This window comes from Schistocerca americana, chromosome 3, assembly GCF_021461395.2.
Source record: "Schistocerca americana isolate TAMUIC-IGC-003095 chromosome 3, iqSchAmer2.1, whole genome shotgun sequence".
In the NCBI taxonomy this organism is placed as follows: domain Eukaryota; kingdom Metazoa; phylum Arthropoda; class Insecta; order Orthoptera; family Acrididae; genus Schistocerca; species Schistocerca americana.
Window position 1 is genome coordinate 987,162,690 of NC_060121.1, and position 13,135 is coordinate 987,175,824.

At 42.4% G+C, this 13,135-nt stretch overlaps 1 protein-coding gene across 1 annotated transcript in view; it reads left to right on the forward strand.

Annotated features, from left to right (window-relative positions):
• LOC124605434 (laccase-4) overlaps window positions 1–13,135 on the forward strand; it is a 205,223-nt gene that overhangs the window by 156,532 nt on the left and 35,556 nt on the right. Inside the window, exons 5-6 of the mRNA XM_047137100.1 lie at window positions 4,653–4,873; window positions 10,196–10,400. Of these exons, the coding sequence (XP_046993056.1) occupies window positions 4,653–4,873; window positions 10,196–10,400 (426 nt within the window). The remainder of the gene's footprint in view (window positions 1–4,652; window positions 4,874–10,195; window positions 10,401–13,135) is intronic.

Here is a 13,135-nt window from a genome sequence, read left to right on the forward strand (position 1 = left end):
ACGCCACCACCGACAGCGACATCTCACCGTCACCGTCATCTTTCTAACTGCAAACATTTTTAACTTCTCGCTAGTTCCGTCGCCACTCTACCGTAACCCCCTCTCGATCTCCACCTGCTTTTTGTAAACTGCTCTATGCCGGTATGCATCAGTTAGCATTTTATACCGCAGCAGCTCGTATCTCTCGACCACAATTCTCACCTGTCAATGCTGTAGATCCATTACACAACAAAACACTCGCTGGAAACATCTATTTGGTGTCGATTATGAATTTCCAGGCTGTGTATACTGAATGAAGCCAATGTTATTAACTGAGTCAAAGGAAGCATCCGTTAACAGTTACTGTATCTTTCATAGACGTTCCTAGTGAAACGTCCCCTTAGAAAAATTATACATGACTGTGCTTAAACTGACACTCAGTACTTTAAGCGCAGCGCAATCTGACTTTCAATAATCCCTACAAAAGAATGGCCCTGACTAACAATAAGCTATAGCTTTCATGAATCACTTACCTCACAAAAATCTTCGTTACTCGAACTACTGCAATACAGCGAGCGCCAATACTGCCAGCTAAATAAAAGATTCAAACTACTGAAGGCACTAACTACTGATAGGCATAGTTAGCAAATGAAAGATTTTGATAGAGAACAAACAATGTATTTACCTTAATAGTGTTCAAAAGTCATAATATATATATCAGTCCATGATATCCAATATTACAAATTTACTCTTTCTGATGGACACACTTCCAGATCGTCCGCTCTCAAAATTCTGCCATCTCTCTCCCCACATCCACCACTGCTGGCGGCTCACCTCCAACTGCGCAACGCTACGCGCTGTTCACATCCAGCTGCCCAACACTACAATAGCAAACAACAATGCCAACCAGCCACAGACTGCACACAGCACAGCCAGTGATTTTCATACAGAGCGCTACGTGGCGTTACCAATAAAAAAAAACCTTAACAGCCTACTTACACTAGTTGAATTATATTATGAAACGTACTGCCCTACCTCACAGTTCCGTTTCATGACCTACTTTTAATGATAATAATATCCGCCCCGGTAGCTGAGTGGTCAGCGTGACAGACTGTCAATCCTAAGGGCCCGGGTTCGATTCCCGGCTGGGTCGGAGATTTTCTCCGCTCAGGGACTGGGTGATGTGTTGTCCTAATCATCATTATTTCATCCCCATCGACGCGCAAGTCGCCGAAGTGGCGTCAAATCGAAAGACTTGCACCAGGCGAACGGTCTACCCGACGGGAGGCCCTAGCCACACAACATTTCCATTTCCATTAATAATAATAATTATGAGCGTATGGCATTGGTGCCCGGGAGACACGTACTTTTAATTATAACTAGATACGATGGTTCCTGTTTCTCTACAGTAACTGTTTCTGGAAAATAGTTGTGATTCCACATTGCTCCTTTTCTTCGTACATCCATATTTAAATAGGATGAAGGTGGGACACAGCTGGTGTAATTTTTTATTAAAAATGAAACTCCTCCAGTTGTACTTAAGATTTTATATTTATTTGGCTACTAGTTTCGACGTTCCGTCAACGCCATCTTCAGGCCCGTACACTTTGATGAAATCAATTGTGTGTGGCTGGCGCTTCAGTCCGGAACCGCGCGACCGCTACGGTCGCAGGTTCGAATCCTGCCTCGGGCATGGATGTGTCTGATGTCCTTAGGTTAGTTAGGTTTAAGTACTTCTAAGTTCTAGCGGACTGATGACCTCAGATGTTAAGTCCCATAGTGCTCAGACCCATTTCAACTATTTGAACCTGAAGATGGCGTGGACGCAACGTCGAAACTAGTAACCAGATACATATAAAATCTTAAGTACAGCTGGAGGAGTTTCATTTTTAATAAAAAAAATGCTCCTTTTTTTCTGAAGAAGCTGGCGATGAATTTTTTCTTGTTCTAAACTCATTTGAAATGTTTTGTAAATCACATGTGTACATCTGAGCAATAAGCCTACTAACTGATATTTTACAGTTTTCTGCCGGTTTTATCATCTGCACTGTTCCCGCGAACTGCTAAAACACCCTTACTCATTAATAGCTGCCACACCGCTACGATCCACGTTGTTGCGACAAGGACGACGTACAGAAGAGAACGTAGCAGTATTCAGCTGAACAATGAACTCGAGTCCAGAAAGGCAGCAAATAAAGTGCGAGACATTGTTCTAGACGTCGCCGCGGGGATGCTGTCCCAGAATACTGTGCAGACCCTCGCGGATTCCAAAATTCCGAATTTTTTTCACTCCTCGTCTTTTTAAGAAAAAAAATGAAAGACTAACAGCGACATTTCGTGATCAGCCAATGGCAAGGTCACTGTCTTAGAAGATTTTAAATTAATAAAAGCCTTCACTTCTTAATTTAAAAATATATAAGAAGCCAATTTAGCAAACCTTTTTAATTTCAATCATACTCGGGTACTTGTAAATGAAGTTTCGCCGGTCCTCTCGAACACCGGTACATTCCAATCTAAAAAACGATATTCTGATTTCGCCATTCTTGTAAATAGCTTTTAGACTTGTTTGCTACCGAGAAACTAATACGACGCATTATGACACTGGCAGCTGTAAGAAAGATAACGCTCCGTAGTATCCGTAATATGGTACGCAGTGCAAAGAGAAAATGGTATAAAAGAATGTAAGATAGGTTTTAACGTCTCGTCGACAACGAACTCATTAAAGGCATAGCTTAACATTGGATTACAGAAGAATGTGGAAGGACGTGCTGCATTCAAAGACTCTTTCCATGCTATGTACTGAGCATTCAGTGACTCCTCTTCACGTTCTACATTAATCGTTGTTAAAATAATTGAAAAGCCACGATCGCTTCAATATCGTTTAGTAGATGATCGGTTTCAGCACTCTGAAGGTGCCATCATCGGATCTGAAACGTGGATTAACATTCATAAAACAATATGGACATCATGGCACATGAGGCAGACCATCTGATAAAAATCATTGTCACAACCAATAAAAAATGATTTTTATCAGATGGTCTGCCTCATGTGCCATGATGTCCATATGGTTTTATAAATGTTAATCCACGTTTCAGATCCGATGATGGCACCTTCAGAGTGCTGAAACCGGTCATCTACTAAACGATATTGAAGCGATCGTGGCTTTTCAATTATTTTAAAAAAACAGAGTGATCGCCCCACGACACACCATGTGTTCACTGCAAAATTAATCGTTGTGTTATTCTACTTCTCGTACAGAATTGGATATATTCTGTTTTTTTCTAAATTATTTGCGCAGAACTAATTATTTTTTTTAAAAAAAAAAAAACGCTGTCCATAGTTTCTTCTGTTGCTGTCTTCCAGACCTGATTAATTGTAATATTTGTATCACTTACCCAAAAAATACCAACTGTGTACGATGTCTATTAATTGCATGGTCATCGACACATATAAGAGGTAGTTGTTGTTGTTGTGGTCCTCAGTCCTGAGACTGGTTTGATGCAGCTCTCCATGCTACTCTATCCTGTGCAAGCTTCTTCATCTCCAAGTACCTACTGCAACCTACATCTTTCTGAATCTGTTTAGTGTATCCATCTCTTGCTCTCCCTCTACTATTTTTACCCTGCACGCTGCCCTCCAATACTAAATTGGTGGTCCCTTGATGCCTCAGAACATGTCCTACCAGCCGATCCCTTCTTCTAGTCAAGTTGTGCCACAAACTTCTCTTCTCCCCAATCCTATTCAATACCTCCTCATTAGTTATGTGATCTACCCATCTAATCTTCAGCATTCTTCTGTAGCACCACATTTCGAAAGCTTCTATTCTCTTTTTGTCCAAACTATTTATCGTCCACGTCTCACTTCCATATATGGCTACACTCCATACAAATACTTTCAGAAACGACTCCCTGACACTAAAATCTCTGCTCGATGTTAACAAATTTCTCTTCTTCAGAAACGCTTTCCTTGCCATTGCCAGTCTACATTTTATATCCTCTCTACTTCGACCATCATCAGTTATTTTGCTCCCCAAATAGCAAAATTCCTTTACTACTTTAAGTGTCTCATTTCCTAATCTAATTCCCTCAGCATCACCCGACTTAATTCGACTACATTCCATTATCCTCGTTTTGCTTTTGTTGATGTTCATCTCATGTTCTCCTTTCATGACACTGTTCATTCCGTTCAACTGCTCTTCCAAGTCCTTTGCTGTCTCTGACAGAATTACAATGTCATCGGCGAACCTCAAAGTTTTTATTTCTTCTCCATGGATTTTAATACCTACTCCGAATTTTTCTCTTAGTGGACAGAAAATTGTACGGTAAAGGAATTCATTCGTGACTTCCACCCAATCACAAAAATTTTCTCAGTTTTCAGAATCATTCAGCAACACGTTTCGCATTATTTTTGTTAATTTTGATTGAAACTAGTTGTTTATTAATTCCATAAACATTAAATTTCTCGAAAACAGCATGTTGATTTACACAATCAAATGTCTGATTTCCTACAAGCAATTTATTACTTTGATACTCTGTTCCTAGCCACATTCGGGCAATTTTTCATCGCTACCCAGGTGGAAACCTAATTTCTGACACCGTTGTCCACTTTCGCCTACAAAGCCCCCAAGGGGCGGGGTACAGGAGGGAAGCTAACTTGCCGTTTCTCGCCGACAGGGCTGCAGAAGCTGGACGGCCTGTACGGCAGCATCGTGGTGAGGCAGCCGCCGTCGCAGGACCCCAACAGCCACCTGTACGACTACGACCTGACCACGCACGTGGTGCTCATCAGCGACTGGATGCACGAGTCCGCCAACGAGCGCTTCCCCGGCCGGCTGGCTGTCAACCCCGGCCAGGAGCCGGACAACGTGCTCATCAACGGCAGGGGGCAGTTCCAGGTACTCCTACACACACTGAGCGCGTCCGTCGTCTCTCTCGAGGGGCGGGCGAGTTGCCGTTTTCCCACAGTCCAACACCACGACAACCGTTCGATCAGTTCCAGAAGAACAAGTGCACGGATACGTAACCCGGCTGCTCGGTATCGTGGTTTGTCACCCACAGACCATGCCTAGGGCGCGATGGGAAGATATGTATACTTTCATACCAGGCTCCAGCCAGCAATCTTCGTGAACTGAGACAATATAGGTTTCGGGAATGGTAAGAAATCCCTCTAGGCGAGATTCAGAGACTGTTTGCTTCCATGCCACAACGAGTACAAGAATATATTTCTACCTCTGGGGATCACACCTCATACGGATGATGGGCATCAGCTCGGAATGTGCTGACATCTCCACAAAGTTACATAAATACCGGACTGATGCTTCGTGGTGAAATACTTTCCATTTGCAAACGTTTTATTCGGGCCATCAGTAACAGCATATACAAGGTGACTCAGCTGCCCCTGTCACTGAGTTTTATGCAGACCGCAACGCCTTCAGATACCACTGGCAAGAATTTACTGTTCCCTAGCTCACTACGTGCAAACTAATAGTCCTACAGAAAAAATGAATAGGATCTTTTTGTAGGAAATATAATGTAGTTAAATTTTTGTTCAGGGATCGTTTTCGCAGGAGGCCAAAGTTTTCGAGTTATTCAAGAAAAACGTGTTTGGAGGTAACTTTTGCACGCTTTTCTTGAATAATTCGAAAACTCCGGCATCTATAGAAAACGCATCCTGGTACAAAATGTAACAGCATTAAATTTCCTACAAAAATGTCGTGCGCAACAAGCGAGAGAAAATGAAAATCATACTAGGAGTATTTGAGGGAGTTGCGGGTTGCATAGTCCCGGTGCTAGGGACAGATGAATCACCCTATATGTTCCTGGAAAAATGCATGACAGCATACTGTCTTGTAAAATTACTTATTTACGATCGGTTTCACTCACTGGCCGCCCTCACGGTATTGTACAAACAACAGAACAGAAGAAAATGCTGTGTTGCTAGAGGAGGCCGAAATGCACGCGTTTAATTACACGCAGATTGGCGTGAGGTCTGGAACAGGTCAGAGAAATAAGACTAGCAAAACAGGAGGTAACTGGTAGAATACTTAACTTTAATCCACAATTGGTGAACATCTCTCTTGACTGACATAATTTCCATTTCAATATAAACTGGTAATGGCGCCTTGCTAGGTCGTAGCAAATGACGTAGCTGAAGGCTATGCTAACTATCGTCTCGGCAATTGAGAGCGTATTTGTCAGTGATCCATCTCTGGCAAAGTCTGCTGTACAACTGGGGCGAGTGCTCGGAAGTCTCTCTAGACCTGCCGTGTGGTGGCGTTCGGTCTGCAATCACTGACAGTGGCGACACGCGGGTCCGACGTATACTAACGGACCGCGGCCGATTTAAGGGCTACCACCTAGCAAGTGTGGTGTCTGGCGGTGACACCACAGAAAACGCAATAAAAACCAAAGAAGAATACAAGAGCCACTGAAATTACACACCCTAACATCGGTTTTTTTACGAAAACAGTTTACAATTATAACATCACATGACAGACATGCCTTCAAGTATGAAGGATAAAATGGTCCAGTAAAACGTAAAAAAAAACCTGATCGGCTACAGACATAACCGCCTAGCTGTGCTATGCTGGTCTTGGCGGTCAGCTGGGGCAGCTGCCTGGGATTGCATTGTTGGTTGCATAAAAAGCTGTAGCCGTAATACGTGCAACTGAGAGCTGTATTGTACGATAGCCATAATGATCATCAGGTCCTCTGTCTGGAGAAGCAGTTTGTAATGCAGCCACCCAGCAGCAGAAGTTGTATATTGGTGATTGCAGGCAGTGATTGTCAGAAGTTGAGGAAAGGCTGTCCTGACACCAGAAGTAGCACCACAGGAGGGAAAGTACGACAGTTCTATTAAGATGATTAATTGTGAGCTAGTGCGTGGTAAACTGTTTTCTTTAATGTGTTTACGCATTGTTCAGCTTCAAAAAGGTTTTATACCCGGTCTATTTTAACAGACACATGAGCCCTGAATTGAGAGATATTAACTAGTTAAACAATTGTTCATATTTAACTTTTTCTTTAACCAAAGACGTGCTTGAAAAGGTTAAGTGTTGTCTATTCTAATGAAATCACGAAGCGCCAATGTTAAATCGCTAAAAATTGCCCTGTTCAGACTCGTTTAATCTAAAAAGACTGCTTAATTTTAAGAAAGGCTCTTAATGCTGTCTTTTCTACTTGAGCTATAAATCGCCAGATGTTAACTGACTAAACAACTGCACGAATTTATTATTGCCAATTTGAATAGAAATTACTTTATTGAGGATATTTGATAGTTACTTTTGATGTATCTATCACTTTCGGGACTTTTCATGGTCCTACCCATGAGTAATTTTCATATCTAGATTTACTCTTCTTTAACATTATTTGCAACTGATACATATCACCTTCTACTTCCGTAAATGTATTTTCTAATTCTTCAGTCCTGGATTCACTTTCTTGCAAAGAAGACGTTTTTACACATACAATGGGTGGCCGCAAACACCAGAATACTTTACAACTTCTGCTGCTATGTGGCTGCGTCACAAACTGTTTCTCGCACACAGAGATGCTGATGACCACCATGACTATATAATTCAACATAACTCAAAAACATATGGACCAATTTCAACCAAATTTGGTATATATACGACTTATTATTTTTATAAAAACACTGTGAGATTAAGGAACCCCTTATACCTCTAGTGAAGGGGGTAGGAATGAGAAGGGGCAAGTAAAAACGTTCGAAAACCACCTGCATTTCTTTCCTGTATTTAGCTGACTTGGAATATTTCAAAAGTATGAAGCACCATCTGTCTCTTTTCTTTTACTGATCAATGCGTCAACCAGGTCTGAAGACTGAGAACCGCAGCGAGCCAATAATGCCGCACACTCCTTACCCAGGCAGAAATAAACTTTGCTTAGAATTCAGATGAAACTGTAGGGAGAAATTCGATACAGATGAAATTTGTGTACAAATATGAGTGAAATATGTTAAATATACGTGAGATACAGATATGTGTGTTAGATGAGTACGAGAGGGAACCCATGGGCAATAAGCTAGTTAACTACAGATTTCTCTCAAGTTTTATCTCAAATTTTGACCTGTTCATTGGCAATACAAAAGCCTTCGTACTTCAACCGCCAAGAGCTGCTGATAAATAATATTTTAAACACAACCGGCGTTAATGTTCAGATGATATTCAGCTATCGTAAGGTCATGTGTAACAGCTGACATAGAAATATTAAACTAATAATCGCAAACAACCTAAAGGACATCTTGCATGACTGTCGTCAGTAGTAAAATATATTAAAACTGTTAATCCTTGTTTACTTTATACAATCTGGTTCCGTCCTTTCGTTGGAGGCAGTCTACAACTTTCGTGTTATATGACGCCACACTTTTAATATTGCCATGTAAACTGTTACAACCGACCTTAAAACATGTGAAGATCGAGAGCTGTTGCGTATAAAGATGGCAACTGAAATGCGATGTTTTTCAAGTACCAGCATTAAAAGAAATTGAGAGTTCGAAACCTTCACGGTTCCAAGTGCAATATATAAATTCTTACACGCTTCTGACGATTTACGAGAGCTATTCGGAAAGTAAGTTCCGAACGGGTGCGAAAGTGAAAGCACTGTGACAATCCGATGAAGCGTTGCACAGATGTCTTGGGAAGTGTCTCTAGTATGCTCGTCGATCGTGTCACGTGACTCTTTCCAGTTCTAATCGCACAAATTCAAATGTGTGTTAATTCCCAAGGGACCAAACTACTGAGGTCATCGGTCCCCAGACTTACACACAGCTTAAACTAACTTAAACTATGCTAAGAACAACACACCCACACACACCCATGCCCGAGCGAGGACTCCAACCTCCAGCGGGAGGGGCGGCGCAATCCGTGACATGGCGCCCCAAACCACGCGGCCATTCCCGCGCGGATCTAATCGCACAGTGAGCACGTAAAGGTGCCTAAAAATAGTGTCTCACGCCAAGTACGAGGCATTGGTGAGGGATTTCGAGTGATATCATGCAGCCCACATAACTGTCATGCGTTTTCTTCTTCGGATCTTACTTTCCGAATGTTGCTGTTGTTGTTGTGGTCTTCAGTCCTGAGACTGGTTTGATGCTACTCTATCCTGTGCAAGCTTCTTCATCTCCCAGTACTTACTGCAACCTACATCCTTCTGAATCTGCTTAGTGTATTCACCTCTTGGTGTCCCTCTATGATTTTTACCCTCGACGCTGTCCTCCAATACTAAGTTTGTGATCCCTTGACGCCTCAGAACATGTCCTACGAACCGGTCCCTTCTTCTTGTCTAGTTGTGCCACAAACTCCTCCTCTCCCCAATTCTATTCAATACCTCCTCATTAGTTATGCCATCCACCCATCTAATCTTCAGCATTCTTCTGTAGCACCACATTTAGAAAGATTTCTCTTCTTGTCCAAACTATTCATCGTCCATGTTTCACTTCCGTACATGGCTACACTCCATACAAATACTTTCAGAAACGACTTCCTGACACTACATCTATACTTGAAGTTAACAAATTTCTCTTCTTCAGAAACGCTTTCCTTGCCATTGCCAGTCTACATTTTATAGCCTCTCTATTTCGACCATCATCAGTTATTTTGCTCCCCAAATAGCAAAACTCCTTTACTACGTTAAGTGTCTCATTTCCTAATCTAATTCCCTCAGCATCACCCGACTTAATTCGACTACATTCCATTATCCTCGTTTTGCTTTTGTTGGTGTTCATCTTATATCCTCCTTTCAAGACACTATCCATTCCGTTCAACTGCTCTTCCAAGTCCTTTGCTGTCTCTGACAGAATTACAATCATATCGGCGAACCTCAAAGTTTTTATTTCTTCTCCATGGATTTTAATACCTACTTTCCGAATAGCCCTCGTAAATTGGCACGACCTTCCAAGATTTTACATGTTTGCACTCTGAACCATGAAGGTTTTGAACTCTCATTATTTTCTGTTGCGCGTTAGCTGTGCACTAGAATGGTCGTCCGGGAGCATGTCTTTGTCGAAAAACTTTAAGTCTTTTTGCCGCGTGTAAACGAACAACGTACGTATTGCCTCGAGCTGATTTTCTGCCACACCACCCTTTACGAAAATTTCTGACAGAAGTGGAAGCCTAAACCACGAGAACGGTAATTTTCTGTTAGTAACAAACTTTTTGGCTGTCCCCTTACCTCGCCCTAACAGCGCCGCTTGCCCGCAGGACCCCAACACGGGCTTCGTGACGAACACGCCGCTGGAGATCTTCACGATGACGCCGGGCCGGCGCTACCGCTTCCGCCTCATCAACTCGTTCGCCACTGTCTGCCCGGCGCAGTTCACCATCGAGGGCCACCCGCTCGTCATCATCGCCACCGACGGAGAACCTGTGCAGCCCGTGGCTGTCAACACCATCATATCCTTCTCAGGTATACTAACACTAAAAGTAAGTTTCGTTACGAGCAGTGAAAGACAAAGAGAGGCCCGACAATGGGGCCAGTCAGTAAGGGTTCCGGAAAAACGAAGAAAAACACGAGGCAATCAACGACTCATCTTATAACTGAGGTTGAAGAAAGGAAAATCTACGTCTATAGCATTTCTAGATTAAAGATAACTTTTAACAATACTGACTGGACTACACTCATTGAAATTTTGAAGATATCAGGAATAAAATACAGGAATATATATATAAATGACCTAGTAGATAGTGTCGGAAGTTCCATACGGCTTTTCGCGGATGATGCTGTAGTATACAGAGAAGTTGCACCGTTAGAAAACTGCAGCGAAATGCAGGAAGATCTGCAGCGGATAGGCACTTGGTGCAGGGAGTGGCAACTGACCCTTAACATAGACAAATCTTATGTATTGCGAATACATAGAAATAAGGATCCTTTATTGTATGATTATATGATAGCGGAACAAACACTGGTAGCAGCTGTTGTTGTCTTGGTCTTCAGTCCTGAGACTGGTTTCATGCAGCTCTCCATGCTACTCTATCCTGTGCGAGCTTCTTCATCTCCCAGTACCTACTGCAGCCTACATCCTTCTGAATCTGCTTAGTGTATTCATCTTTTGGTGTCCCTCTACGATTTTTACCCTCCACACTGCCCTCCAATACTAAATTGGTGATCCCTTGATGACTCAGAACATGTCCTACCAACCGATCCCTTCTTCTAGTCACGTTGTGCCACAAACTCCTCTTCTCCCCAATCCTATTCAATACCTCCTCATTAGTTATATGATCTACCCATCTAATCTTCAGCATTCTTCTGTAGCACCACATTTCGAAAGCTTCTATTCTCTTCTTGTCCAAACTATTTATCGTCCATGTTTCACTTACATACATGGCTACACTCCATACAAATACTTTCAGAAACGACTTCCTGACACTTAAATCAATACTGGATGTTAACAAATTTCTCTTCTTCAGAAACGCTTTCCTTGCCATTGCCAGTCTACATTTTATATCCTCTCTACTTCGACCATCATCAGTTATTTTGCTCCCCAAATAGCAAAAATCCTTTACTACTTTAAGTGTCTCATTTCCTAATCTAATTCCCCCTGCATCATCCGACTTAATTCGACTACATTCCATTATCCTCGTTTTGCTTTTGTTGATGTTCATCTTATATCCTCCTTTCAAGACACTATCCACTCTGTTCAACTGCTCTTCCAAGTCCTTTGCTGTCTCTGACAGAATTACAATGTCATCGGCGAACCTCAAAGTTTTTATTTCTTCTCCATGGATTTTAATACCTACTCCGATTTTTCCTTTTGTTTCCTTCACTGCTTGCTCAATATAAAGATTGAATAACATCGGGGAGAGGCTACAATCTTGTCTCACTCCCTTCCCAACCACTGCCGCCCTTTGATGTCCCTCGACTCTTATAACTGCCATCTGGTTTCTGTACAAATTGTAAATAGCTTTTCGTTCCCTGTATTTTACCCCTGCCCCCTTCAGAATTTGAAAGAGAGTATTCCAGTCAACATTGTCAAAAGATTTCTCTAAGTCTACAAACGCTAGAAACGTAGGTTTGCCTTTCCTTAATCTAGCTTCTAAGATAAGTCGTAGGGTCAGTATTGCCTCACGTGTTCCGATATTTCTGCGGAATCCAAACTGATCTTCCCCGAGGTCAGCTTCTACTAGTTTTTCCATTCGCCTGTAAAGATTTCGCGTTAGTATTTTGCATCCGTGACTTATTAACTGATAGTTCGGTAATTTTCACATCTGTCAACACCGGCTTTCTTTGGGATTGGAATTATTATATTCTTCATGAAGTCTGAAGGTATTTCGCCTGTCTCATACATCTTGCTCACCAGATGGTAGAGTTTTGTCAGGACTGGCTCTCCCAAGGATGTCAGTAGTTCTAATGGTAGCAGTTACTTCTATAAAATATCTGGGAGTATACGTACGGAACGATTTGAAGTGGAATGATCATATAAAATTAATTGTTGGTAAGGCGGGTGCCAGGTTGAGATTCATTGGGAGAGTCCTTAGAAAATGTAGTCCAACAACAAAGGAAGTGGCTTACAAAATACTCGTTCGACCTATACTTGAGTATTGCTCATCAGTGTGGGATCCGTACCAGGTCGAGTTGACGGAGGAGATAGAGAAGATCCAAAGAACAGCGGCGCGTTTCGTCACAGGGTTATTTGGTAAGCGTGATAGCGTTACGGAGATGTTTAACAAACTCAAGTGGCAGACCCTGCAAGAGAGGCGCTCTGCATCGCGGTGTAGCTTGCTGTCCAGGTTTAGGGAGGGTCCGTTTCTGGATGAGGTATCGAATATATTGCTTCCCCCTACTTATACCTCCCGAGGAGATCACGAATGTAAAATTAGAGAGATTCGAGCGCGCACGGAGGCTTTCCGACAGTCGTCCTTCCCCCGAACCATACGCGACTGGAACAGGAAAGGGACGTTATGACAGTGGCACGTAAAGTGCCCTCCGCCACACAACGTTGGGTAGCTTGCGGAGTATAAATGTAGGTGTAGAAGGTTCCTCAAACTTGGACATAAAACAGACTACAGACATAACATCGAAGGAAATGAAAGGGAAGATGTAGTTGAGAAAGGAGTGAGATACATTTGTAGCGCATCCCCAATGTTAGTCAATCTGCCCACTGAACAAGCAGTATAGGAAAGCAAGAAGAAATTTGGGAAGGT